The sequence below is a fragment of the Coturnix japonica genome, chromosome 4 (genome assembly GCF_054131305.1).
Source record: "Coturnix japonica strain WE chromosome 4, WE-NBRP24, whole genome shotgun sequence".
Classification (NCBI taxonomy): domain Eukaryota; kingdom Metazoa; phylum Chordata; class Aves; order Galliformes; family Phasianidae; genus Coturnix; species Coturnix japonica.
Genome location: NC_140666.1, coordinates 47,961,642 through 47,987,515, shown reverse-complemented (window position 1 = coordinate 47,987,515; position 25,874 = coordinate 47,961,642). Strand labels below are relative to the sequence as shown.

The 25,874-nt window shown below is 37.3% G+C and overlaps 2 protein-coding genes across 9 annotated transcripts in view; one reads left to right on the top strand and one right to left on the bottom strand.

The window, feature by feature from the left end:
• The window catches only part of WDR17 (WD repeat domain 17), a 44,276-nt gene extending 41,602 nt beyond the window's left edge, over positions 1-2,674 (bottom strand). For 7 of the 8 annotated variants that reach the window (XR_014945353.1, XR_014945354.1, XM_015861778.3 and 4 more), the window contains exon 1: positions 2,459-2,587. The gene's annotated coding sequence lies outside the window, so the exon portion shown is untranslated. Of the gene's footprint in view, positions 1-2,458 lie in introns of all 8 variants that reach the window. The other variant, XM_015861782.3, reaches the window with a different exon arrangement.
• The window catches only part of GPM6A (glycoprotein M6A), a 133,935-nt gene continuing 110,696 nt past the window's right edge, over positions 2,636-25,874 (top strand). Inside the window, exons 1-2 of the mRNA XM_015861784.3 lie at positions 2,636-2,736; positions 13,965-14,044. Coding sequence (XP_015717270.1) covers positions 14,011-14,044 — 34 coding nt within the window. The 5' untranslated portion in view covers positions 2,636-2,736; positions 13,965-14,010. The remainder of the gene's footprint in view (positions 2,737-13,964; positions 14,045-25,874) is intronic.

Here is a 25,874-nt window from a genome sequence, read left to right as displayed (position 1 = left end):
GTGCCCATAGAATTTATCCTGCTGCAGCTAACATGCAAGCTATGCCATTCTAACATGTTTTTCAACTAAAAAATGAATGTACTGAAATATAAATTAGCTGAGATAGATGCACAGTGTATTTAAGACATCCTAACATGCTAAGAATGTAGCAAAAAACAACTTTCAGCATCAGAAGCACAAGCGAAACATAACTTAAAAGTTGGAGAGAAAACTATGACAGAAAGAAATAATTCTGCCTACTTCTGAAACTTGAGGCAAGTATTTTATACCCCTCAGAGTTCAGCTGTGCCCTGTGCAATTCATGATTACTACTGTTAACAGATTTTGGTTAGCTGAGCCACGTTAAGTAGAAAAAATATGGATGGCTAATTGATGACCCAAATGTGGGACATTAGGTGAAGCTGGAAACAGATAAGATAAAAATAGCTTCATCAGGAAAACAGCTGAACACTGGGGCATCTGTCTCCAGCATAATCTTCCAAAACATGGACATCTTCAGCCCTAAGAATTTTTACAGAACAGTTTGCAGAGTTAACAGCTCACACCATGGGCCATGTGCTCTTAATAACAACAGTATTAACATGAAATCCCCCAAACAATCCCATCATCAGAAAAGAAAATACTTTATCTGCAACAAGATTGCACTCTATTCTCTGGAACTCTGAATGGGATACAGCTACTTGTGTGTTCAAAACCAGCAAGTTAAGGACAAAAAAAGATATAGGTTAATTACAAATGATTAGCTAGTGCTCAATACTAACCACACACTTTAGTAAGTCTTAATTTCTATAACTAAGCATACAAACTTATTTATGAAATTTATCTCTAGAATTTCATATATCCTTTTTCATTCCATCATCAGTCTCCTATTATGGCTATTTTCAGAGACTTAGTAGCAACTAAAAAAGGAAATGAAGAGAAGGAAGAGACTAGGGCCCAGGCAGTCAGTAGGCATGGCTGTTCATGCTTCATTAAGAAGCATGTTGTTTAATGGGAGCAAGTAATGGAAACAACTAAATCCAAGACAGAAATAAAACTGAGGATCTTAAAACATAAATCAAAAGGATTGGGATAAACTCCATCTCCAAAAACATACTGCAAGTAGAGGTTAGTTTCAGGTAGAATATTAGGAAAGTTATTCTCTGAAAGAGTGGTCAAGTACTGGAATGGGCTGCCCAGGGAGGTGATTGTTATCTTAATGTTTTATATTACTAATGCTTCTTCACAAGTTCTTTAAACCATCTTGCCCCCATATGGGTTACAACAATTTACCACAGTTGACTATGGTCTTAATTGATTTTGAACAGTTTTAGCTTGCAAAATATATATAAATGTAAATATAGAGTTAACATAACTGATTCATGCAAGACATTTGTTCTCTAACGTTTGACTACACCTGTAACTGATACAAGTACACCTGTAGAAAGGAAAGAAAGACAAGTGAAAAGATATTTGCACATGCCACAACCCAATGGTATTTCCATTTTTTTAGTGCTGTCAACAATTAAGTAGCGCAAAGGTCAGTAACTTTAATTTAAAACAATGGAACTGTAATTTATCACGAATAATGGGCAAAATAATACCATGCTAAATTTGGAAGAACATCTGATTGTTTACCATACATAACAAGTTTTCAGCTATTTATGTATTATATTCTGTAGTAGTCAGGACAACTCTTAATAACATAAAGCTCCTTACTGACTTTAAAATCCAGGTTTATGAAGCTTACTACTGCATTCTAAAAAACCCAGACTTGGATTCTACACTTGCTATTTTCTAGCCCTCAAAAACAGTCTCACAAATTGCGTGCAGCCATTTCTACATAAAGCAGCATTCCTAAGACAGCAGAGAAATGTGTTTAACAGAACTAACTTTAAATACCACTTTTTCTTGCAGTGTCAACCGTCTCGAGCTTATCTTCATGAGCTGGGGTGCTCAGACTATATGCTGCCTCTTTTTTTTTTCCTTGAAAAAATAGCGTAGATTTAGACTAGATATTAGGAAGACATTCTTTACTGTGAGGATGGTGAGACACTGGAACAGGCTGCCCAGTGTGGTTGTGAATGCCCTCTCCCTGGATGCATTCAAAGCCAGGCTGGATGGGGCTGTGAGCAACCTGGTCTTTAGGAGGTGCCCCTGCCTATAGCAGGGGGTTGGAACGAGATGATCTTAAGGGTCCCTTCCAACCCAAACTATTTTATGATTCTCCACACTTGTTTCTGTTCCCCCCACCCAGCACGGTAGGCATCTGAATCACAAACAAGCCCAAAGCTCTGTTTTCGTTGCCTTCTGCAAAGGACGAGTACTTTCCAGGCGTACTACTACTTCTACTGCTACCCCCACATTTACAAGTGCCCGTTTCCACACGAGAACGCCTGTAGAAAGACACGTATAAAACAAAACACTGCCAAACACCACGCCAGAGCCCAACACCACCCTCCAGCACGACCCTACGCACCTCCGACAGCCGCCCAGAACCCCGGCAGGGCCGCAGGTAGGTGACACAACACCGCCCGCGGCGGGGCAGGGAACGCCGACACAGGGACGCGGCCAACAGCCGCCAGCCCTCACCTGCCTTCCCGCAGCCAAGGGGCAAAGCAATCCCGTCGCCAGGGCAACCCGACGGGCCCGCCCCGCTGCGAGCCGATTGGAGCCGCTGACGGCAGCTCGGGGAGAGCCGCGGAGGGGCGCGAGGGAGCTGGGATGAGCCGCTCCGCGTCCGTTGTTCCGTGGCAGGTAGGGGGGTTTACGCGCTGCTGTCATGGCGGCAGGGAGGGAAGGGAGACTGTGTGCGCTCCCACCATCTCAGGGAGAGCTGGTTTCACACCCTGTGGCAAAGGAACCCTTTCATGTGTAAGATGGCATGAATCTTGAGCCAACGAGCTTCCTTTGTGGACACCACACTGAATAGAATAATAGAATTGCTCAGACTGGAAAAGATCATTAAATCCAACCACAACCTAACCAAACTACCCTAACAACCTCTGCTAAATTGTGTCCTTGAGCACCACATCCAGGAGGTTTTTAAACAGGTTCAGGATGGTGACTCAACCACCTCCCTTGGGAGCCTATTCCAGTGCTTAACAACCCCCTTTCAGTAAAGAAGTTTTTCCCAGTTTCCAACCTAAATGTACCCTGGCACACCTTGAAGCCATTCACCCTCATCCTGTCACCAGTGAGAAGAGACCAACGCTGCTCTCGCTGCAGTCACCTTGCAGGTATTTGAAGTTTGATAAGAGCTGTAAGGTCTCCCCTAAACCTCCTAGTCCCATCAGTGAGTCCAAAAATTTGTTCTGCTGCACCTCCCTCCACCACCCCGACATCATCGGGTGTTTCACATGAGCTTTTAAGCTACAGATCTTTACTAGACACTCATTTATCAGACCGAACTATCTCCTGATTCAATTTACTGTATCACCATTGCAGTCACTGATATTAGTGTAGTACATATGGCGAGGCAGTAGCCCACAATTTACAGAACTACATCTTCATTCATGAATCACTGAGGTTGGAAAAGACCTCAGCTCATTCTTTTCCTTACCAAAACTCTATATTTTCTCCTTCCCCTGTTGTTAAACCAGAACATAAATTATTCATTCTACACATGAATAAAAGTAGAAATAAAACTTTAAATTGAGTGTCATTTTCCACCGCTTGTAGAATCAGTGAGTACTTCAAACTCTGGTGACTTTCATCTCATTTCTGCAATGTGACTGACCTCTGGTGATAGTCAGCAAACAATATTTTACTTTAGTTTTTCACTAGGAATGTTCTATTTCTATGAGTGATCATATCACTGTTCTGCTGCCTGGCAGTGGTCTAGCAATTTTCTTCCTCATGTAGGACTCATACTAATGATTATTTTTCTCCATTGTTGCTGAGAAGTGCTTACTGAAAGGTGTCAGAATAAGAAAATACTTGAAAGATATTGGATTAATTACACTTAGTTTATGCATTTGTTTTGTTAGATGCATACAGTCTTTGCTGTGTCTAAAATAAATAATTCTAAATGGTGCAGAATAAGCTCCTTAATAGGAGCTGCCGCCTTGGTAGGTACAGAATTACATCTGCCTGGAATTAATTTTTGAAATTGAGTGTTTGTCACAGAATCCAACATTTGTAAATGAGATCAGACCAAGTCAGAAAGCCCCACTTGCCTTAAAGACTTGTACTGGCTAGATTTTGAAAACAGAGGTTCTGCATGACCTAAGGAGTCCCAAGATGGCAGATTCCTTCTGGCTGGTGATTATCAGTAGTTTTTGGTTAAGTCATTATTCTTACTTTCTAATTATTCAGTAAATATTATACCCTCCTATACATATTAAGATGTGTTTCTTGCTGAGACCCAGAAAGAACTTTACAACTGACTTACAGATTGTTGGAAGTTGTTCTGAAATACTTGTAGGTCTTTAATATACACATTTTTATTTTATTTTATTTTTTTTTTCTATTCACTCTCAGTAAGTCTTTGCAGGTAGAAAGAAAGAAGCATATATTGTCAGCTCTATTGCAATTATTATGCCTTGGCTTAAATTTATTCTTGTTTGAGCTGTAAACTCTTAACGCTTACAACAAATTTGGGTAACCCCGTGATGAGGTCACAAGAAATGAGGCTCGAGGTGCCATGAGACAAGACAAGATGCCACAGGGTAATTTGAGGTGCAGTGAAGTACAGTGAGTACCAACACTGGTTTAGAAGACTGGGGGAAGAGACAACAAGCCTGGCTGTGCCCTTACAGTCTGTAACCATGGCTACCCTCAGATGGCTGTGGGAGGCCACATCCAGCACGGCAGTGGCTTGTCTTTTCTCAAAATCAGTTTTCAGCTCAGAATAAAACGTCTGGCTGTTACTGATATTGCTACAGAGGCACTTGCTTGCATTTTAAATCTTGTTTGTATTGTGCGTTCACATAAGGCAGTCTCTGAGTGCTTATTTATGTATATTTGCACAGGCTGAAGCTACATTGTTTTAATTTAAGGAATACAAAGGAATGTAATCAGGGCTAAAGCCCAGATCCATAGGTCTGGAGAAATAAAGACTGAAGTTACTGCTTTTGCTAGCGAAGTCTTTCTGTCATGCTCTAACAATCCCAACTGGATCCAAACAGGGTTCATTTAGCGAGTTCAGAATCAGTGCCATGGCTATCACTGATTCACATGCAGGCTGTGGAGCTCCCTGGGACATACAGTATGTGCAGGGGACATGCAGTGGTGCTGCATTCTTGCATTGAAGAGCCTGTGGCATGTGTAGAAGTAGACCTTTCAAGAGAATGAAATTAGAAATTGGATAGAGCCTGCTTTCAATTTGTACTAGAGCTTTATTTTTGAGACAGCCCTATGAGTTCAAGGACCGTACACTGGATCAAGAGGGAGAGCCTGATCTCTGTCCTGAATCTGTGAAGTCATCACTTTCCTGTTCTGTGTCCTTCTTATACTTCAATTGTCCCCTACTGTCCTGTTTTCACGATACTTCTTTTCTGTCCTATGCTTTTCGTTTAGAGCATCCTTTCAGGGACCAGGTACATATTTGTCTCAGCTTTCTTGCCTTACTGTGCTATTTCCAGTGTTTAAATCTAACTTATTGTAGCCCCTCTGGCAGGAGTTCTCCTACTTCACTTAATTTTTTTTTTTCCCCTTTTATCATTTTCTCTTAATCACAGGTTGAAAGCTGGAAGCTTGGATGTATGGGATAATATTCAACCTCATAATGCAATATCAGGCTTTATCTATTTGATGAGTCAGAAAAGGTGCTGGAGTTCACACGTTATTCTTATACGTAGTGCAGCATTCTAAGAATTAATCCTTCATATGCAGAGAACAAAGTATTAAACAACGATTTCATTTGATACTCATCTCTTTTCAACTTCATTCTTGCTCTCTTTCGCACCACCCATCACCTCAGTGCCACTCAAATCCTTCAGTATTCATTGAATAAAATAGGATATTATATTACTTGTCAAGTGCTTTCATGCAGATGTAATTTCTTCATGCTCGCTTACTCATTTCTGGAGGCTAAATCAGTGTTTCTCAGGAGAGCAACACAGTGAGTGTAACTGGAACTGAACTAAGTTCCAGAACAAAGATGTTGTTTTCAAATATGATATCTACATTAAATAAAGTGTACTATAACAGTCTTTATAGGGGCATTGCACCTTAAATCTTGCCTTTCAGAAAGCGTTATAGTATTTTGATATTGGGTTAATGAATTCTGCCTTTCATTATATCAAGCAAAAGTTTTGTTATTTGCAGTGGGGACAGGATTTCACTTGGAGGTGACTGAAACAGAGAGGAGAATATCAAGGTCGGTTTTGAAGGCACTGTGACTTCAAAGTTTACTGAAATCTCAAACATACTATTAAGGACGCACAGTAGAACTTCTGTGGTAGATAAATGCATTGTACCATTTCAATTTACGTTTTGGAAATTGTATGTTTTTGTGCTCTAATTAATGAACTCTACTTTTGAGAACTCTCACAGTAGCTCAGATTTACTCTAATCTAGACAAATGTATCTGGCTGTATCACTGTTTTTATCCGTCATGTTTCATATCTTAACCAAAACAGCAAGGAAAAGGCAAAATTTGTTCAAAACTTGGCTGACACAAGCTAGTTACAGTATTTCTGTGCGCAGTTTCTTACCTTTTGAAAGCTATCATTTGTGCACAAGCATATCCTAGGTTGATGTATTGCCAAGCTAGAATAGCTAATACACTGTGTTTTATATTGCTATATTAATTTTCTTTTTGTCATCATCACAAGTTTTTGGGTTTTTTGACTGCAGTGCCAAACTACTGAAGAGCACGATTCTAAATTACTTGAGTAAAAAGCCAAAGAGAAATAAATGATGAATGTTAGGATTGACATGTTAATCATCAGCATTAGATCAACTGTTAACTTCCCACTAGCACTCTCAAAAAATCTGAACCTTCAAAAGCATAGGAAGAATAGCTTCCTTCTTATATGTGAAATTTTATGAGTAGAAATAACATATTTGCTTTTGGACTTATGTGCTGTTGCTGGGAAATGTTGCTTTCATCCAAACAGTTCTAAATGTGGAACCAAAAAACAACTGACCAGAGATATTATGTATTCTGTCTCTTCCTAATCATATATGCAAACTCAATTTTATTCATTCCTGGTATTGGTTGAAATGTGCATTATTTTCCTTTTCGTTCACCCTCCTTCCCTTTATCCATTTCTTCCTTCCTTCCTCCTTTCCTTTTTTTCTCCCCTTTATCTGTCTTATTCCTTGCTACTTTTACTTGTAGCTCTGGAAAAGAAGAGCCAAATGAGTTTTCCTTTCAGACTGCAAATCTTGCAGCTTTCAGAACATTATTTTCCAGTAACAGATTCAAAGCTTTTGTCTTGCTGTTATGAGATCTCATCTCCCAGCCTTATCAGCTCTGCTTACTGAGGCTAGTTACATCATTTGGCACTACTGAGAAATGTCGAAAACAGCAAGATTTATTTAGAGGATGGATAAGTGATTTTTCTCAGTGCTTTCAGAATCTTAAAGATCATCATAAAAGTTGTTGACTTTGTCTTCTTGTTCTCAGAGGAATCAGCGCACTAGCAAGAATTATGGGCTGGTTCTGATTTATTTGGTTTTGTGTTTGTTTGTTTTTTTCCCCCTTTATAGGTTTTGTTCTCCTATAAGCTGCCTATGTTACCTGCACAACAGGATGGTAGTCAGTCCTGCAAAAACAAGAGTGATAGAATTGCTGGCTGCATTTGAGCACCTCTGCACCTCATTCAGGCTTGTTCATCTATTGGACTGTTGCCCAGCGAGGAGGGTTTTTCAGTCCTCCTTTACAGTTTCGTAATTTTCTGTAGCATGGAAATGGAGAGTAACACAATTCATCTGAGCAGCTTTTTCAAATCTGTATGAAAAGAGAAAGCTTGCTGGAGCAGTTGATCGTTATGAAAGTTAGCTGATGAAAGCTTCTATGCTGTGAGTGCTGTGTAAAGCTGTGGTTAAAAAGCAGCCCCTGACAGAAGGGAATGCTGCAAATGCTCCTTTCTGATGTCTGTTCCTCTAAGGTTTTGAGACTTCTCCATTTCTGTAGCAAGCTCTAGAGAACAGACCGGGGTTCTCTTGTCCCAAAAACTGCCTATTTTGGTATCCTGTAGAGCAACAGGGAAGCATGGATAATATGTTCGTGGCAAGCTGCCCTTTTATAGCAAGAGCTGACAAAAAAAAATATAGCAAAAATATAATTAAAAAAAATTACTAAGTAAATAAATAAATAAAAACACAAAAGAAAACAACTCTCTACTTTCTCTATAACAGCTGACTTCATATTTAAAGCACCAATAAATAAAACACCTACGTCCTGTAAATCCCAGCGTTCTCATCGCCTGTATCCAGGAGACGAGGCTCAGGTTTCGCAGAGGCTCAGCAGGCAGCGCACCCAGCAGAGGGCAGTGCACCTCTGCAAGCCGCTGCCTCTGCTACGGGATTGGAAGTCTGCATTTCGGGTCCATTTGTACACGTTTTCATAACCTGCTTCCCATTTTCTCATATCTCCCCTTAATAAAGGGAGCTTTCTCTTACTGAGAATTCGTAAAAGAGTACTTTTCTAGATAGAAAGCATTTTAAAACAGCAGAACAAAATGAAAATGAGAACATTATCTAGAATATTTATTTCTTACCATCCTGCCTTTCCTTCATTACTTTCATTCCTTTCCTTTAGCCCATGATGATTACTATTAAAATAAAGGAACAAAACCCCAACAAACAAACCAACAATGACTACAATGCGTGCTTTTTAGATGAGTGGATTTCTTTTAAAGGAAGTCAGGCTGATAAATGTTTTACTGAGGACATGCTGCATGTGCTTGCAACTGTCTGCCTGCTGGTGAAGATCAGAAGAATAAGATAAAGATCTTATAGAGAGCACATTATGGAGATGTTTTTCAAAGTTGCTTTGTGTTAACTCCCACAAACTGATGCTTTGCACTAACTGCTGACTTGAATAACAGCTTGGCTATACAAATAATCTGTTTCACAATATTTGGAGTATTAGGTTTTCATGAGACAAGATCTTTTGTCCTGATACCAGTGTCATCTTATGTGCTTCTTCTGCTTAGCTTCCTTTAGTTTCCAGCAAGTCTTTTCAAGAGCTTTAGATTCTCAATCTCAGTCTCACTAGAAACCTCAAGGAAGGGTTGCTCTTTCCCCTTGGTCTTTGGGTCAGCAGGTTTATATACAGATACATACTTAGGATAAGTTTGCATTGTCACAGCTGGCATTAATAATAATAAAAAATTTATGCCATGTCCTTTTTATCACAGGAGATTTTAACTGTGATGTGAGACTGGGGGCTGATTGATAGTTCATCATCAACTTGGGTAAAAGTGCAAAGATCTGATAAATGACTGAAGATTGCTTGTAATATTAATGATCATTTTTCTCCCAATCAAGGTACTGCTGATTCCAGCTTATTTAGAAATTCTGTGCAGTAAACTGGAATTTGGGAACTGTAGTCCATTCTGTTTCTGAGGACTAGCTTATACATATACCTGTACAAGGAGACAGAGTGAAGAATCTATTTTCCTGTTTGTCAGAACCTTTTAAATCCCAGTATTTTTCTAATAGAAAATACTGTATAATAGAGCATTAAATTATCATTATTGGGAGAATTCTCTTCAGTTTTGGAAGAACCACTGTGTTCAGACTACTTGCTTAGCCCACAGTTATTTATTCCTAGATATGCATAAGGCAGAAAATTTTGAAGTGGCTTTATCTTCAACTCCACAATAAAATGACAAAATATTGTCTAACTTTCCAAGCTACTTCTATGGGAATTACTTTTTCTTTTAAATGTATTCTGAATTGTTGAGATGAATTTTTGTCTTAACATCTTTTAGAAGACATGACTTAAAGTTCTCTCAGATAGTGTTCAGCCAAAAAAATATATTGTCATCAGGAAAATTTAAGCAACTGTAATTACAAGCTTGTCCTTACAAGACCTGTCAGTGGTTCTATTTTAAATACAGAATCAGCCATACCCAGAGGAAAAACACAAGTTAAGCTCATTAATTTAAGAATTTCTTCTAATATATATTTTTTTCCAATTGGAATATTTGTAATTCTGAAGTATGCGGAGAACCTCAAGTATTGAACTATTTCTTTTCATCAGCTAGTAAATATCTGTGCAATCTGGTGTAGCTGACAAAAATAGAAACTCTTTTTAAATGTAGTAGTGGTTTAAGGTATGTAGCTGTCATTTCTAAAAGCAGAACCCTAAAAAGAACAGATTAAATGTTCTCAAGCTTCTTCTTCTGAAATTGTTTCCTTGCAATGAAGGAAATGCAAATGTGTTATTGATGTCACATCTGGGCTCTTTCCAGTTTCAAGAACAGTCTCCTCATGATGTATTCTGTGCTTCTCAGCTTCTCCATCTACACAGAATGCTAAAGTATGCTCTGTACATTTGGTAGAAACAGGTCTGGAAAAGATGCTTTGAACTTGCACATAGTTCCATTAATACATAGATATTTCTATTATCAGTCATCATGGTCTGCACATAGAGTTATAACCCAGTATAAGGGTACATTTAAAACTGGCACTACAGAGCACTAAAGCTGTGCTCAGTAGAGGCAAAGCCATGGTATGAGTGCTCAAGCCTCACTGTTGAGATCCAGGACTTACTACAGGTAAGTGGTACTGACTACTAGTTGGTGCCAGTGGTATTATGCCAAAGTACCCTAATTCTGAATTTAGTAGCAACAAACCTGAATTCTGTGAGTCAAAGTTGGTTTTTTTTTTTAAGTGCTTTCTAAAACTAAAATAATTCTAATATTGTAAAAAAAAAAACAACAAACAATTTGAGAGATTTTTCCCATATTTCAGTGCAAATTATATATGAGATATAGGAAATAAACAAGGCTAAAGTTTACACAAATAAAGACTCTTATCTTCTTCTTGAGTTATCAAAATACTGTTGCAAAACAAATTAATTTTATGCTTATAACCACTCCCCAAATTGAAAAGACTGGAGAGTTAGAGGAATCTGAAGAGGTTTAAAAAAGAGCAAGCATGGAGTCTTACACCAAGGGAAGAAAAACAGCATACATCAGCACAGGTCAGGAGATGAGCTCTGCAGAGAAGAATATCAGGGTCTGTATAGTTTGAATAATACAAGCATATAGTTGTAGCTACAGAGTAAACAGATAACCAGAGGCTATCTATGACTCACCAGTGCTGAGGCTTTCAGCCAAGATGGAGGCCCACCACAAAAACTCCACAAAAGAACAATCTCCAAAAAGAGATGCTACCTTAGTGGTGGTCAGCCCTTAAATGGGATCTAGGAGAGGTGGAGTCAAGCTCCACCCCTTCCAGGAGCACAGCTGAATTAACTTCACCTGTGCTCTCACAGCTGACTCATCACTCAGATGGTTAATCAGAAGTTCAGGCTGTAATCAACAATTTTCCTTACAGGGTTCTTGTGGGTAACAGGTTGGTTGTGAACCAGCAGTGTGCCCTTGTGGCCAAGAATGCCAGTGGTATCCTGGGGTACATTAAAAGGAGTGTTGAGGGAGCAGGGAGGTTGGACTTGACAATATCAAGGTCCTTTCTGACCCCAGCAATTCTGTGATTCTGTGAAATAATTACCCGCTATTACTGAGTGTAATTTCAAATGCAGAAAAATGCTCAATGTAGCCACTGTGTAGATCACAGAGATTGAATTTAAAGATGTGTAAGGAAAACTGCTATGATACTGAAGTGATATCATTATGATGAATGTTGATGAGGTCCCACTGAAATTGCTAGTTCCTCTATATTTCCACTCTAGCACAGAAATGCAGCACTGTTAGGTCCAGCAGAGGAGAGGAGTTTTGGTAGTTGGAGAGACACCTTAGAGACACCTTTTGGAATTAAAAACACAGGCTTAAGCAACACGAAAAATAAAAAATAAAAGGCTATATCCTTTTAAGTATTGCTCTGCATATATTGTTTTATCATTTATTTTATTTGCTTTGATGAAGAGAGATAAGGAACAGCTCAGGAAAGGACTGTAAGACATTATGGGAGAATGAAGAAACAAATTGATTTCTTGAAAAGATACTTGAAATGTTCTCAGGTCAGTAGATTACCAGACCTCTAAACTAGAAAAATTTTACCTGTAACAGGGGAAAAATGAGCTGAAATTCAGGTAAGCAACATGGAACTGCTGAAGGTGCATCCAAAGTTTCTGTTATTGTGAGAGGCTATTTCTCTCTCTCTCTCTCCTTTTTTTTTTTTTTTTTTTCCTGAAAACTGGTAATCACTATGAGGTTTCTAGCAAATGGATAAAGCAAATAGCATAGCCACCTTCAAACAGGATGGGAAGGGAACCTGGGGAGCAACGTAAAAGCCAACCTGAATTCTTGGGAAGATTGTGGAGTAAATCTTCCTGGAAGCCATTCTCATGCACAGGAATGTAAAGAAGTTAATTGAGAACAGCCAGCATGGATTACCAAGAGCAAATCATGCCTGACTAATCTGATTACATTCTATGATGAAGGAGCTAGCTCAGTGGGCAAAGGTGTAGAAAAGCAGTGTAGGAAGTTTACCTTGACTTAATCAGGTATTTAGACATGATTTCTTGTAGCACTTCTGTAGCCAGTTTGGAGAGAGACAGGCTGGAGTCCTCTGGGTGGTTGAGAAAGCTACTGTGCTGTATTTCTTGAAGAAGTAAATAGCTTGAAGCCTAATCTATGGCTGGTTACAAATGACGTTCTTCAAGGTTTGCTACTGATGAAAATATTATTTAATGTTTTAATCTTTGATGTTGATGATGGGATGGTACCCTTTACCATGCTTATGAATGACAGTGAAATGGATGGAGAAGAGACATGGTCTATACATAGGACTGTGTGCAGGGCTACTATTCAGAAGGACTCTGACTAGCTGTAGGAGTGAACCAAAAAGGTATTTAGTGAAATATGATAAAAACAGGTGCAAAGTTCTCCATCCAAGCTGGAAAAACTTATTCAATGGCACAAACTGGTGAGTGGCTGCCTGAACAACAGTGCTGTGAAAAAGAATCTGAGAGCCCTGCTGAATTGCGGTACTAAATATGAGCCAGTATTTGGTAATGAAAGCTATCTCTAACCCTGGTGGCCACAGTGATTGTAGCCAGCATAGCAAGGTGCTCCTGCTTACTCAAGGAGATGGGTAAACTAGAGAAAGATCAGCAGAGAGCTACCAGAGTGGCTAAGGGGATGGAGCACAATGGAGATTAATGTTCTGGAAACTATAGATCTCTCTTTTATTTTTTAAATAAAGGGATAACTATATACAATTAGCTAATACAAAATGATCATTAAAATTATGTGCTTTTAACACCTAAGGCTGTGTGGGCTAAGAAACTAATATGAAAACAGAATCTATGTGTTTGATAAGCAGCAGTATTCTTTCCAAACATAAAAGGTTAAGAAAAAACAAAGTACCATCTACCCTTAGTATTCCAATTTGTGCTATGGTGAAGATGAAAAATAAACAGATTAGAGGAGCTTTATGGTTGGTATATTCAGTATTCTCCTTTTAGATTTATTCTAGTGTGCCTTGGTTTCCATAGCTACTAGTTTAATCATGATGCACAGAGCTATTTCTAATTACAGTATATGCCTGCATAAAATTAATTCTTTGAGTATCTTAAGTAACAAACAGCTTCCAGCTTGTTCTTTGGCATTCTATTACCACACTTCCTGAAGTAGCACATTAGCACATCATATTCAACCTGTTTGGTTTTATTAGAAATAGGTCTTTAAATATATACCTCTTTGACTTGTGTCAAGGGAGGAGTGTATTTGATGAAGGAATGTATTGTATCTGAGGCTGATGTATTACTTCTGTATGATATGACTGAGCATCCATTACAATCCATCTGGATTTCAAATAGTTTTCAATCAATGTGAAGTCTGTAATGTCTGTATTCTTTCTATACATTCTTTAAATAGATGTTTTTTTCTTCACAGAACAATAGAACAGATTACATATACCTTCTGAACTGAAGATATTGAAATGCCCAGGACTCAGGTTCCGAAACAGAATGCAGGTGAAGTAGACATACATTTTAGTTTGAATTAGCTAAGTGATTGCAGGTAGGTCATGTATGAAGTGCTAAACATACAACGGGGAAGTTAGTGGCAGCAGTTATTTGGTGCCATCAAAAACCATGCCAAACTTTGTTAATTATTAGTTATTAAATAAAACAGTTATTATTTTAGTTTTTGTGTGTGTGCGCATATACAATCTTAAATTATTATTCTAATAACAGTTATAATTTATTTCCTTATTCAACTCTTTCTTCCTTCCCAAGCCCTGGCTATATCAAAACATTATCTTCCTAAACATGTTCCTGCAACAAAGTGGCATGAAAAGAATAGGAACTGTTGGAATTCTTGTCTAGCAACAATCTGCTTAACTTGAATATCCTTACCATTTAATAATCTGTGTTGTCAGAAATCCTAAGTAGTCTTACCTTTTGTGGTTAGGTCAAGATAGGCACTTGCAGATTGACAGAGATTTGAACTCACGGGTAACAGTGATAGGATGAGGGGTAACAGCCTCATGTTGCACCAGGTAAAGTTCTGGTTGGATATTAGGGAAAACTTCTCTTAAAGAATGGCTGGTCATTAGAACAGGCTGCCCAATGAGGTGGTAAAGTTACCATCCCTGAAGGTGGTCAAGAAATATGGAGATAAGGTACTTCAGAACATGGTTTAGTGGGTAACGGTGATGGTAGGTAGGTGATTGGACTTTATGATCTTAGAGGCTTTCTCTGACCTTAGTGACCCTGATGATTTATAAAATAAAATTTCAAGCAGAATTACTGTGACATTATTTATTGGACTGTTCATTAATATAGATGAGTAAGAGCCCACCTAATGGGGACAGACCTAAAACATTGCATGCAGTATAAGTGATGTTTAATCAGTAACAAATTGCAAAAATCAAATAGAAATTATCTGATATTACTGAAAGAAGCCTGTAATTGCCTAATTGGTAGCTGTAGCATTTAATCTACAACTAGCCTTAGTGTTTTATGGGTGATACATAGCAAAAGGAAGAACTTCTAAAGTTATCAGAAGGGACTATAGATATTTTAATACACTTTTTTAACATTAGGAGGGAGAAACAGGTAATATGCTGTTTGTTTTTCCACAAAGGAACAGAATTGTTTCTGATAGGTTCTTAGCAGTATCAGGTGAAGCACTGCAGGTAGGCTAATAGTCACATATAGAAAAAAAAGAGTCAAGCTTATACAGCTAGTGAAGAAGCTCTCTAACTACAAAGCCTAGGTCCTAGAAACGTCACAACATCAGTGGCTGGCCCTTATATTACCCCCTCTTCATCATGTGGGGAGTGCAGGTATGAGCAATGTGCCTGTGCTTCCTGAGCCAGCCACAGCCTGTCACCAGGTGCTCCATCAGTAGTTCAAGCCCTGACCTAACAGTTCCCCTATATATACCACATACAGAATTATGCTTCGTTAAGGACTTGTTTGAATCTTTTCTGACAGAGAATGGAAGTGAATTTGTGTCGTCCACCTTGAGTGAGTATTCCTCATATGGACTTCAGTAAAAAATATATTTTACATTCTTCTGTCTTTTACAGTGAGATCATTATTTCCTGATTTGTGAACAAAAAGTAGTTGGCAAAAGTATATCTGTAGTGTTCCCTTCATAGTCTTGGTGTTGTTTATGTATTAGTTATTCTGTTAGTCTGAGCTACAAAACATGGTAGTCCTGTGATACAAAGCATGCCTTTTGTTACAGAAATAGACTGCTCAAAAGGAGAGTAGCATACCCTCACCTTACCTCTGTAGGCATGTTCTGGGGTAGTCTCTGAGTTAACAGGGTGTAGTGGAAATACGAAGTCATGGCTTGAACAAGTGATGAAGCACCTGATGGGAAGTCAGGACCAACACAGAGGAGCTCAGGTGCATTACATTATTACATGCACCTGAGTGACCAGAAGGTGTGGAGCTAGGATCTGCCCACTTCCAAGACCTCATTTAAGAGCTGGCAGCGGAGGTATGAGTATCTTGCTGGAGCTTAGTGTATACCTGAGGCTTTCTGAAGGTAAGAATTTTCTTTATTTCTGTGTCTACTGTTGCTTTATTACAGAAAATCTATATGTGTCATAGCTTGTGACCTTACTCTGCTGTTATTGCTGTGTTTTCTACCACATTATACAGGGATGGTGGTCTCTGTGCTGAGCTGTGTTGTGCCTTAAAGTTTAGGTGCTTTGAGGGACAGTAACTAATAAACATCAATACCTGTAACTAAACAAAATTTTGTAATGTAAGCATGACTTTAAGTATTCTTCTTAAAGGTCCTGTTTTTAAGAGTTTTCAAAATCTCAACAAGTACTTTATTCTTTAAAGACAAGTTTTTAAGAATTACTATAATTAATTACTAGAACAGTACAGTAAACATATTGCTAAGTGACAGTGAATGTGAGAGTAGTTAAGATACTAAATGAAGTTCTTTTGGTGTATTATGTGCTGTGGAATGTTCTGAAACTTTATGTTTTTTTGCGGTACGTAAAAGGAAGCGAGTGTATACGTCAAAGCGTATTGCTTTAATATTCAAGATAAAATGTTGTATTTACTTGTGTATTTTACTTTGAATGCCTCAAAGTCTGAACTTTTTTAAAGTGAAATTCAGTAAACTGTTGAACTGAAATTACTTTTACAGTAGAAATTCTATTTCAGAAACTTCTTGCCTCTTAAAGAATAAATGTATTAATTTTAAGTAGTGGAGGTCTGCTGAATTTATTCCACGGGTGAAATAGAACTTGATTCATTAATTTAATATGTGCTGTCTTCTAGGCAAGTTAAAATAATGCTGTATTTTCGTAGTCTATTTTTTTCCTTTTCCTAATTGTCACTGCTGTTGCATTCTGAATTCTAATACTTTCTTTGAAGAGATTTACTGTAAATGAAGCTTAGAGTATCATCTAGTATTTGAAAATGTATGTATGTATTTATTTATAAACATATGTATTTATGCTATGTCAAGGGGAGAAGACCATATGGTTTTAGCATATAGCAGTTCATCTTATAGGATTTGTGTATGTGTGTTTAACATCTTTGTACTGATTTAAAAGAACAGTGGTTGTACCTGTCTGGAGATTATCCTCACCCTCTGATCTTCTTTGGTGATGCCAGATCTAGAGTACTGTGTCCATAAAGGCTAAGTGCTGAGGCTGTTGAGTCTGGAGAAGACTGAGGTGAGATCTTATCAATGCTTAATGGATGGAGTAAGGCTCTTTTTGGTGGTACCCAGTGTTAGAGCAGGGGCTAGTGGTCACAAACTGTAACATAGGAAGTTCCATACAAACATGAGGAGAAACTTAATGAGTTACAGAGCACTGGAACACGTCCAGTGAGGTATGTGGAATCTCCTTCTCTTTAGATACTCAAAACCTTACTAGGCCTATACTTTTCTGTGTAACCTGCAGTAGGTAGCCTTCTTTAGTATGGGAGTTGGACTCTATGATCTCCTGTGGTCCCTTCTAACTCTTATGATTCTATGTTTGGTTTTTTTGGTTTTTTTTCTTTTGTCAGTATTCATCTTACTGAATGTAAGTACTGTACTTGCTTGGACAGGGCTTTTCTTGTTTAATTAATTGTTTTGCTAAGGACAGGCAGCCTTCACACTGAGCTTGGTTTCTGTCTGGATGTTTTGTTTTTGCTAATGGTTAAGCTTAATTAAATGTTAATGGTTTAGCTACTTTTTTTTTTTCTTTTTTTTTTCCCCCTTGAGGTAGGTAGGGTACTGTGTTGTCTCTTGTGTAATCTCCTAATTTCTAGGTGTATACTATAGTACTGAAACATCCCCAGGGCTGTTTCACGTCAGTCTCATTAACTTCTTCATAAATCTGAGATGCTGATATTTACTGGAACAGGATATCAGAATTATTCATTTGTAGGAAATATCTGAGGTTGAATTTACTGATTAAAAATCATAAGTAAACATAAACTGCCCATCTCCAAATTCTTCTGCTACATTAAGGTTCTTCCTAACATATGGCAGGTTAACTTCTTGTCTTCATTGCATGACTAGAGTTCTTGTATCTGTATCATAGGCCTGTAGGCCTTATCCTTTCCAGGAACAGCCTTCAGACTACAGCTGCTTTATGTAGCTGGATTATGATGAAACAGATGGCTGGTTGCAAAAGAACAAATAGAAATATTTGAAATGCTCTACTGCAGCTTGTTCAGCACAGGGTCATTCCACGTTTTTCTTATCTGACTTTTTTGCTGAAGATGTGCTGTGTGTTGTAAAACTCTTAATTCTCTGTTAATGGCCTGTTGAAAAGCTGAATAATACTCATGAAAGATAGAACACTATTATGAAGTCTGTTGTGGCAGCAGGGAACTGGGGAAGGCTATAAAAAAAAGGGAGTTCAACAACTTCAGATTAAACAACATGTTATTTTAATTTTGTCTGGACTTAGTGCGTGAGTTCAAATCAGTGGATTTTAAAGAAAATCTCTGCATCTCTGTGTTTATGTAGCACGCTGATGCAAGATGATACTCAGCTGAGGTTTATCATTCCAGGGAGCTGCTTACTAGTTGGGAGTAACCCAGCTTTGTTGATTCTTAAGGGATAGAGTTCTTACTTTTAATGAGCTTGAAGATCTTTCTGCTTAATTGATTAGGTAGATTTTAAAGTAGTAGCACATGAATTACGTAGCTTGGAAAGTTATTTCTGTCAGCAGATCAGGATGTTATCTTTGTATCTCCTGCTATGTTCAGCTGAAAATACCTTTCATTGTGGAATTCCACAATATTTCTATTTTTGTCTCAAAGACTATTGTACTTTGCATTTATGGTTTGAATTGGACTTCTAATATTTCAAACATCAGGAGGTGGCAAATAAGGTAAAAAGCAGGTCTTTCACTGTGGCTGATGTCACTTGGTGTTATCACCTGACTCTCAAATTTGTGTTCTGCATTTGACATCGAGTGCAGTCAATACTGCTATCTTGTTCTGTGGTCTATGGGAATAAAGTGAAATGGCTATTTTTTATTTTTTTTTTTACAACTTGCTCCATGTTAGTCATGACTTGCCTTCTTAAAATTAGTGAAGACAGACAATGATAAAATCAATGCTGCATGTGTACCAGAGTAAAGTACAATGCTATTTAGGACTGTGTATTTCTAGTGTTACTTCTGCAGCCTAGTACTTCATATTTCATTGTCACCTGGAGCATCATTGGTGTCAGTTAAGCTCTCTGTAGGAGCTCCATGCCTGGCTAAATCGTAACTAAATAATTTTGAGATTTAGTTGACAGAAGGCCTTGTTCATGGCCTCTCTTCTAGTGTGCTGTAACAAAAACCATAAATAATCTGCCTCCTCTGCTTCCTGCAGCGTTTGAGAAAATAGACTTCTTTTTATCTGGACATAAATTTTGTGTATATTGTGAATAATGAAGTCAAGGCTAGTGAGGTCTATTCCAGATAATTGTTGTTAGTTAGTATTTTCAATTTCAGATATCTGTAATGGTGTAAGTTTAATTCCTCTATAGCAGCAGATAAGTGGTGGTACTCCTTCAAGATTATTTGCTTTGTGTAGAAATAAGTATCTTCTGTGGTAAAAACTAACATCTAATGAGTATGATTGCCTTAAAAGATTCTGGATTTATTTATTTATTTTTTATTCTAGGCATTAAAAGCCCAGTTTACGAAGAGCTATTTGAATACCTGAATTAGTAGATTCAATGCTGGTGTAAGCAAAGATTTCCATGGGCTCTCAAAGAATGTATAACAGCTTTATTTATTTCATTTTATTGTGTATATGAGATTGCTGTTTAAATTTATGGTTTCCTTAGCCTGCTGCTGATGTGAAAAATAACCGCCCAGTTGAACAGAGAAAAACAGGTGATTTTTCTAAGATGCTGTGGTCAATTTCCTTGTTGGAAAGTATGTTTTCCACTTGAAGATCTTCTAGATACTTCAGAAATAGTAGTTTGCATATTTTGAGTCTTCAAAGTAATGCTTTGGGACTGAATTTTTGAAAGTTCCTCAAGGCATCTAATGGACTTCACAGAAGCAGCTGCTTCCATAAATCCATATATTTTCTATATGCTATATCTAGTTTCATCTTAGTTCCAAAGTCCTAATATTTTGAGGAAGTATAATGAAGGAATGGAAACTGATTATTTTTGTGAAGTTTATAGTTAAATACAATTAAAACTTCAAATTTTACGCATAACAAACATTGTGTTTTCCTTCACAGTGTTGTCATGATGGAAAATATCTTTCAGATACTCCATGAGAAGAGAATGATAGTGAAGGCCTTGAAGTGTAATCAAGTGTTTTATTTTCAGTGTCATGATCAAGTAGCTCAGGCTGTTTCCAAATGATATGAATGGGACTGGACTTTAAAGAAAAGTGCTCACAGTGAGGTGGAGATACTTGTTTGGAACAGTAAGGTTCCTGAGATGCAGGAAGGCAGGGAATGTAGTTCTCCTTAATGAAAGGACAACGATATTTTCTGTCAGTTCTTAAAAGGAAGCTCCAGCACAAAGGTATGGTTGAATTTCAGTGTCCTCCCTGTACATATTGGAAACCAGAAGCCTTACTGGTGAATAACTCTTTCACACGCAATTACTTACTTGCAAGTTTTAGGAAAGTGATTTTAGACAGTCAAGTAGAAAATAAGCTGAGAACTTTGTGTATTTTACTTCCTGACCAGTGTTCTTTACCGCGTCACATCTTGATGTCATCTGGACTATAGTTCATTCAATTCCACTAAACTGTTTTGGTTTCTTCTAAAATACATTTTTAAACTTTCTTCAGAAATAAATGCTGAGTACATTAGTAAACTAATGGAATGCTGAATGAAGTGGTACTCTCAGGTCATTCATGACAATAAGAAGGCATAATAATGGATCTCTAATTATCCTCTTATAGATGTTAAAGATATGCTTGTAAAATCCCTAATCCTGTATGCAATTCACATGAAACTTCAAATAATGATTGTGGGAATTAACTGTACCAAATTCTATTTTAAGTATAATAGTGGTTTTTAATTTAGACTTCTGATTGAAGATGGTGCTTGACTGTGTGCTTTCAAAGTTAATGGATATTTGTCTTAGGTTATATTGAATGTCAAATGAATAGTGGTATTGAGTCTAGTTCCTTGTGTTTAAGTATGAGGACCAGTACTGAGGAAAGCTGAACTGTTTAATCATCAAGAGGATGATATATTTAGGTATTAAAATTAGAGGGGAAAAAAAGACCAAAAAAACAGCCTACATCAGTGAAAGATGTGCAGGGTAATCACAGACTAATGAACTGAGTATGAAAATTTAACAGACCTTAAAAACCTGCAGTAGAAACACAAATGAAGTGTACCAAAAAACTTAATTTATTATAAGGAAGCATTCTCTACGTATTATGACTTTATATTAATTTGCTCTCAATGCTGTTGTCCACCTGTGACCTGAAATCCATCAGCTTCAAAAGAGTTCTGTTCTTCCTGTTGGATAGCTAATGCCTTTTTGCTGTCTCCCGCTTTTTTTATTCAGTGAGAATGATGTGATGTTACATATCAAAAAGACAAACTGTACTGTGTTATGCTTTGAATGATCTCTTGCTTTGTATGTGAGTATGTGTCTGTCCTGCATATTCTTTCCAGGACTCTTGAGACCTGATCTTTCCTCTTCTGTACAACTCCAACTTCCACCCATTATTTTCAGACTTAATGAAAATCCTTAAGCTTCTGTTTAAAGGAATTTTATAAGTTGTCTGTAAATTCTCATTTTAGGATATTATTTTTATTTCTATTCTATTTCCTGGATTTTTTTTTAAGTCTTATCATAGCATCTGTTAAATTATAAACAGTGAAAGGATCGAGTAGGATGAAGAAATTAAGGTGAATTCATTTTTGTTAATTAAGATCAAGGATTGTTAGTATGTAAGGGTGTCAGTGTTACAGATATGACAGGTGGGAAAAGTCTTCATAAATGGAAATTCTGACTGTACAAGGATGATGTTTCTTATTATAGATTGTGCTCTTTCTGAGTGTGTGAAATCATGTATCCCAGTGGAAGGCACCTAAGAGTATGTTTTCAATGGATGTAAAGGGGATGTAATAGTAGAAACAGTTTATTTGCATGGGTGGGGAGTGGGGAAGACTCGTATTTTATATACGAGGGCACTCAAGAATTGTCATTAAATTTCTAAGTAGTCTAGAAGAGGAGGAAGAGGAATTATCTAGTTTGTGGAGACAGCTGCTAGCACAGCAAAGGGGGTGTGCTACTTCTAAACTGGGTTATGTATGGAAATCATGAGGCAAGACTTAAAAATATTAGAAGATGGAGTTTGGGGAAGAAGGGATACATTTTATAAAGGCTGGCAAGTGTCATCCCCACTGAAGTATGAAATTAATTTTAGGACTCTTCATCTAACTTGATAGATGAGGCTGGACTCTTACCTAATGGTGACATGATCTTCAAATGCTATGGAGGAGGTAAGAGATGACAAATATCTCTGGGTGAAATATTGGTGAGTTTTAGGGTGTGTAGTTCTTGGTTTTGGTTTTTCTTTTTTCTTTTTTTTTCAAGTGCTTATAGCAGTATAGATAAATGTTTGATGTGGAAAAAGTACTTAAAACTACAGTCTTCTCAAACAAGGTTTTTTATTGGGTGCTTATCTTTTAAAAAAGCTATCAAAGACATTGGTGCAGTGGAGCTAAAGATTGAAGACATTGAAGTATGTAGTACCCTAGAATAAGAATGGTGTTGACAAATGTACTCCCCAGTGTGGAGAGTTTGAGATGGATAGTAGATTTTATTTTATTTACTAGTGTAACATGGCTAACACACAGAAGAAACAGCATATCCAAGGTAAAACCTTGCTTACGTTTTGATGCTATCTCATACAACATGGTAGAGAGTGTGTGTGTGTGTGGGGGGGGGAATTAATTTAGCTATAATACCAGTGCTCCAGCTCTGCTTTATGTATGCAACTTGCTCTTTGAGGAAGGAATGTTTTTTCAGACCTCCATTGACATTTTTTTTCTATGGTGTCTTATTACAGCTAGACGGTCAGTTAAAGTATATAGCATAAATGAAGAACAAACCAATAAAACACCATCTGTTACATATGTATATATATTTTAAACTTTCAGTAGTTTTTTGAAGGCCATTATTTAAATCCTCTCAGTAAGGAGAATAACAGCCTTCTGCTTCAGTTCCTTAGGGACTTTATTGTAGCATAATAAAGTGACATGAAAACCCTCTTAGCATCTTGAATCACAATTGTTTAAACTTTTATGCTGTAAACTGATCTCAAACTGAAACGGTCTGAATTGGTGTTCTAACTACATATGCTTATGTAATGAGAACATCAGACTAAGTGTAGGGGTTTCAAATGCAGTTAATAGTGACCTGGTTATTTTTTAATGCTTTTATTTCCCGTCAACTTCATTAAATTTCTGTAGTACAAGTGTGGGTGATAAATCTTAAGGAATATGGAGTGATAACCAAAATATATTACTTTCTGTGACTGTTTCTCATGGTAATACTGAAGACAGCGGGCTAAACATGTCTTATCTGCACCTCAGTGCTCCTCATTGTAGCTCTTCTAAAATTTAATTTTGCAACTGTGGAGCTGCCCTTTACAACTTCTTTCTTTGGCTAGATAACTGGTTTAGGCAGAAGAGTGGTGATGGTGGAGAGTAGTGCCAATCTGGATTGCCAGATACATCCTGCAGCCAGACAACTTGTGGGATGCTGCTCTCTGTTGCTGAGGAGCTGGCACTCTGATAAACATCTAGATGAGTTCACTTGGCCCCAGTGCACAAGGATGAACTTAAAGATTGCTAAAGACCTGTGATAAATTTGCTGCTTTTTTTTTTTTTTTTCCTTATTATTATTTTAAATACAAGATCTGGCAAGATGAGAATGCATACTTTATGTTCTAAAATCTAGATTCAGCCTCCAGGAATGTCACCGAAGTTGAATCTAGAGCAAACTAGACTGATTGCTTAGGATATGCTGGATAAAAAAGCAAATGTACACCTCAATAAATTACTTCTTTCTTTCTGATGCTGTTCCTTGCCTAAGTAATTTGCAATATGTGAAAACTGAAGTGTCTCTGGATGTTCTAGTTCTTTATTACAGTGCCTTTGTTCTGTGACATTTAATGTGTGTTAGTGCTGAGCTGTTGCACAAAAGTAATCCCTCATGCTGTTAAAATAGTGCATGCTCCATTAAGATAGTGTATGCTCTATGTAATGTATCTTGTTTTCTAAAAATGAGTGGGTACTAGATGCGTAATCAAGACAGCCCTATTGTCTAAAATAGGATGATTTGCCATATTTTCTTGCATTCAGTTTTGGTTTTGGCTTGTACTTTGTTTCACTGAATAAGGTGATAGGTTGAACAAAGATTACTTAAATAAAATTTTAAAGGTTATTAACAACTAGATCAGTGAAATTAGACCTTGAAAATATTTTGAGTTTCTAGAACCATTCAGTTATTTTCATTGGCAGAGCATGACTTGATGGAAATTAAAATCATAAAGGGTATGCTTCTGTTCTTTTCAGCTTTCCAAAAGCACTGAAGGAACTGTGTTTATGATTCCAAGAACTGCTTTGCTCTTTATATTACTGACTTTAATAAAAAGCTATTTTTACATTGGAAGGATTGACATTAACTCTGTGTGCACCTATTTGGATTATATATGATTATATATAAATTATAAAAAAAACACCAGCAATGAAAAGCCAACAAGCACCTATTTATGCACATTTGAGGAAAATGTCTTATATTTTTTAAAAAATTAACTTCTTATTTTACTTGCTGCATTAAATCTGCCTGTTCTCTCATTTCTGGTTACTGTTGCTTAACTTTCTGGTAATTACAGTGACATAATAAATTGTTTTGGCCCTATGGCTTGATGTCCTTGATATACTAGTGTGTATTGATAACGTTCAGTTTAAGTCTGTAGTGTTTCACTGTAGCTCTTCATTATTTTCCTTGATGCAGTAGAATGGTAGGTGGCTGGATTAGATTTGGTATTGTGTTTAGTAAAGCTAATATGTCAGTGAATCAGGGCTGTTAATTGTTGATCATCTCTGGGAGAAAACTAGAAATTGGGATGACTACTCAGAAAATGAAGACTTGAAGATTTATCAAGGCTATATGCATTGTGTCAAAATTCCATGTAGCAATACAGACTAACATCGTTTAAGCTCTCTAATTTGACTTGTTGTCTTCCACATGTTAATGTCAACCACCACTGCAAAAAGTGTTGCCTTCTAGAATATGAGGGATGGATGCAGCTGAGTGGAAAGTGAGCTGATTAATCTGGTCCTGATAAGAAGTAGTGGAAGCAGATCGTTAGCTAGGTACTTAAAGCATCTAGGATAGGGAGTTAATAGTAAAATTCTGTTTTCAGACCTTTACGAAAGTGAACTTGTCTAGACCAATGATAAACTAACAACTTGTCTGAATAATAACTGACTTGAAATAAGCAGAACAACTAATGTTGCAAAATAGATGAAAATAGCTTGTAACTCCTGATATCAACTGAGATACAGGCATTCAGTGGTAGTTTCATCAAAGAGGGTGAAGTTTAACACAGGAGTCCTCACTGAATTTGTAAAAATAATTAAATAATTGTCTGCAGTAACAACTAGACAAAGGTATGACAACTTAGGATTCAGACTGATTGCTAGGACCATGACAGTAGCTTTTTTTTTTTTTTGTATGAAAAACTTTGCATCATGCAAATCATACTTAATTCTTTTCATGCCTTTGGTAAGCTTGACCGGCTACAAATAGTTACAGTCTTCACTGCAGAAAATTTGTTTTGATTCAAGACCAGATTGGATGGAGCCCTAGGCAAGGTGATCTAGTGCC